General features: G+C 44.5%; 1 protein-coding gene across 1 annotated transcript in view; it reads left to right on the forward strand.

Moving 5' to 3' along the window:
* Window positions 1-21: 21 nt before the first annotated feature.
* LOC112974183 (disintegrin and metalloproteinase domain-containing protein 32-like) overlaps window positions 22-1,715 on the forward strand; it is a gene marked incomplete at its 5' end in the record, with an annotated part of 8,882 nt that continues 7,188 nt past the window's right edge. Inside the window, 3 exons of the mRNA XM_026082872.1 lie at window positions 22-149; window positions 277-460; window positions 722-811. Coding sequence (XP_025938657.1) covers window positions 22-149; window positions 277-460; window positions 722-811 — 402 coding nt within the window. The remainder of the gene's footprint in view (window positions 150-276; window positions 461-721; window positions 812-1,715) is intronic.

Consider the following 1,715-nt stretch of genomic DNA (forward strand, 5'->3'; position numbering starts at 1 on the left):
TCTTCCCTCTAGTACCAGAGGGCTGTGACCCTGGAGTCGTTTTCCATCATCCTGGCGCAGCTGCTGGGGCTGAGCCTGGGAATGACCTATGACAGATCCAGGGATTGCCGGTGTCCCGGCCCCGTTTGTGTAATGAACTCGAATGCACTGTAAGTTTTTCATATTCTCTTTCTGTCTGCGACGTTGCCTTTTTCTTGTTGGAACTCTCGTTGCCAAGTATAGATGTGTTAGAACATGAACAAGTATAATTTAATAATACTAATCAATGCATTTTAGACGTTTCGGTGGAGTAAAAGCCTTTAGTAGCTGCAGCATTGGAGACTTCGAAAACTTTCTCAGGCAAAATAGAGAGTGCCCTTTCAGTAGATCCCATGCGAGTGGACCATCCTACAGGAAAACTGCAGTCTGCGGCAATGGTGTTGTGGAACGTGGAGAGCAGTGCGACTGCGGGTCGGTAGAGGTTAGTGCCAGGCTTTGCATAGATAATAAGGGATTATACTTCTGCTTCAAGGAATTGCTCCTTGAGAGTGAGTATAAGCTGGAAGTTGTCTCTGTTGGTGTTTACAGCATTTCTGTAGTAACACGCAGATTTGCAGCTTTACCCCTCTTCCTTTGAATCCTCCGAAGTATGCCATGTATTAGGAGGAACAGGAGTAGGGCAAATGGTAGTTCTACAAATGAGGAAATTTAAAGCAAATAATGATTTTTGTTCTGTTTCCAGACATGTGCGAAGGATAAATGCTGTAGTCCCCAATGTAAGTTCAAACAAGGAATGAAGTGTTCCTCGGGATTATGCTGTGAAAATTGTCAGGTAAGGTATGTTCATAATTTTCAGAAGTTAAGGTCATTTTTAAATTTTGGACAAATAGTATTCCTGTATAGTAGGACTATAAATTAGCTTTCTGCTTTTGTTTGTACAGTCAGCTTCAAAAAACTTAGTAATATTTGTGCTGTCTATTGTCTTTAGACCAGTGAGCGCTTTCCCTAACATAAAATGTTTGAACAGGATAGCTTTCGTGGTATATACTTGTATTTTTTCCCCAGAATGCCTGACTTGGAGAGTCTTGTTCAACTAGTGTTATGTATAGAATTTAATTGGGAGAGCTGAAAGACGAAAGACTGTGGGTAAAACAATTTGCTAATGTTTGAAGGACAGGTCATATGAAACGGGTCAGAACCAGGCATAGAGCTAAATGCCAGCCTGGAGAGTTCAGTTTCTGCCTCAAAGATATGAGACATTGATAAAGAGCAGTAGAAAGGAGTCTGATAATCATCGTGTTACGGGTGAAAAGCTGAGACACAGAAAACCTCAGCATCGTGTGCAGATTCATGCAGGAAGTCTGACTGAGGGCTGGTCAGATCTCCTGGCTCCCAGGGCAGCCCTGTCATCATGGAGCTACTGTTCCTCTTTGTAGCCTTGTTCCTGCCACTGCAGGAGGGTCTCACACCAGCGCTTGGTGAGCCCTTCCTTTCTTCAGAACTTGCAGAACACCTGGTCAGTGTGAAGTTCAGTAGGCCGAGGCATTAGGGAAACGTTCCCTGCTACTGTTGCTTCAGGGCACTGCTCTCTACGTACCAGTACTGAGAAGGTTCCTCAGCATTTGCCTACTCAGGATACAGTCAGAGCGGTTCCTGGGGTAGGGCTTTCCAGCTCAAGTCCCTAAAATCCCAGGGAGGAAAATTCCCAGGGGAAGACTGTGAACATCACCCCAATG

Source organism: Apteryx rowi, unplaced genomic scaffold (genome assembly GCF_003343035.1).
Source record: "Apteryx rowi isolate R43461 unplaced genomic scaffold, aptRow1 scaffold_597, whole genome shotgun sequence".
NCBI lineage: Eukaryota > Metazoa > Chordata > Aves > Apterygiformes > Apterygidae > Apteryx > Apteryx rowi.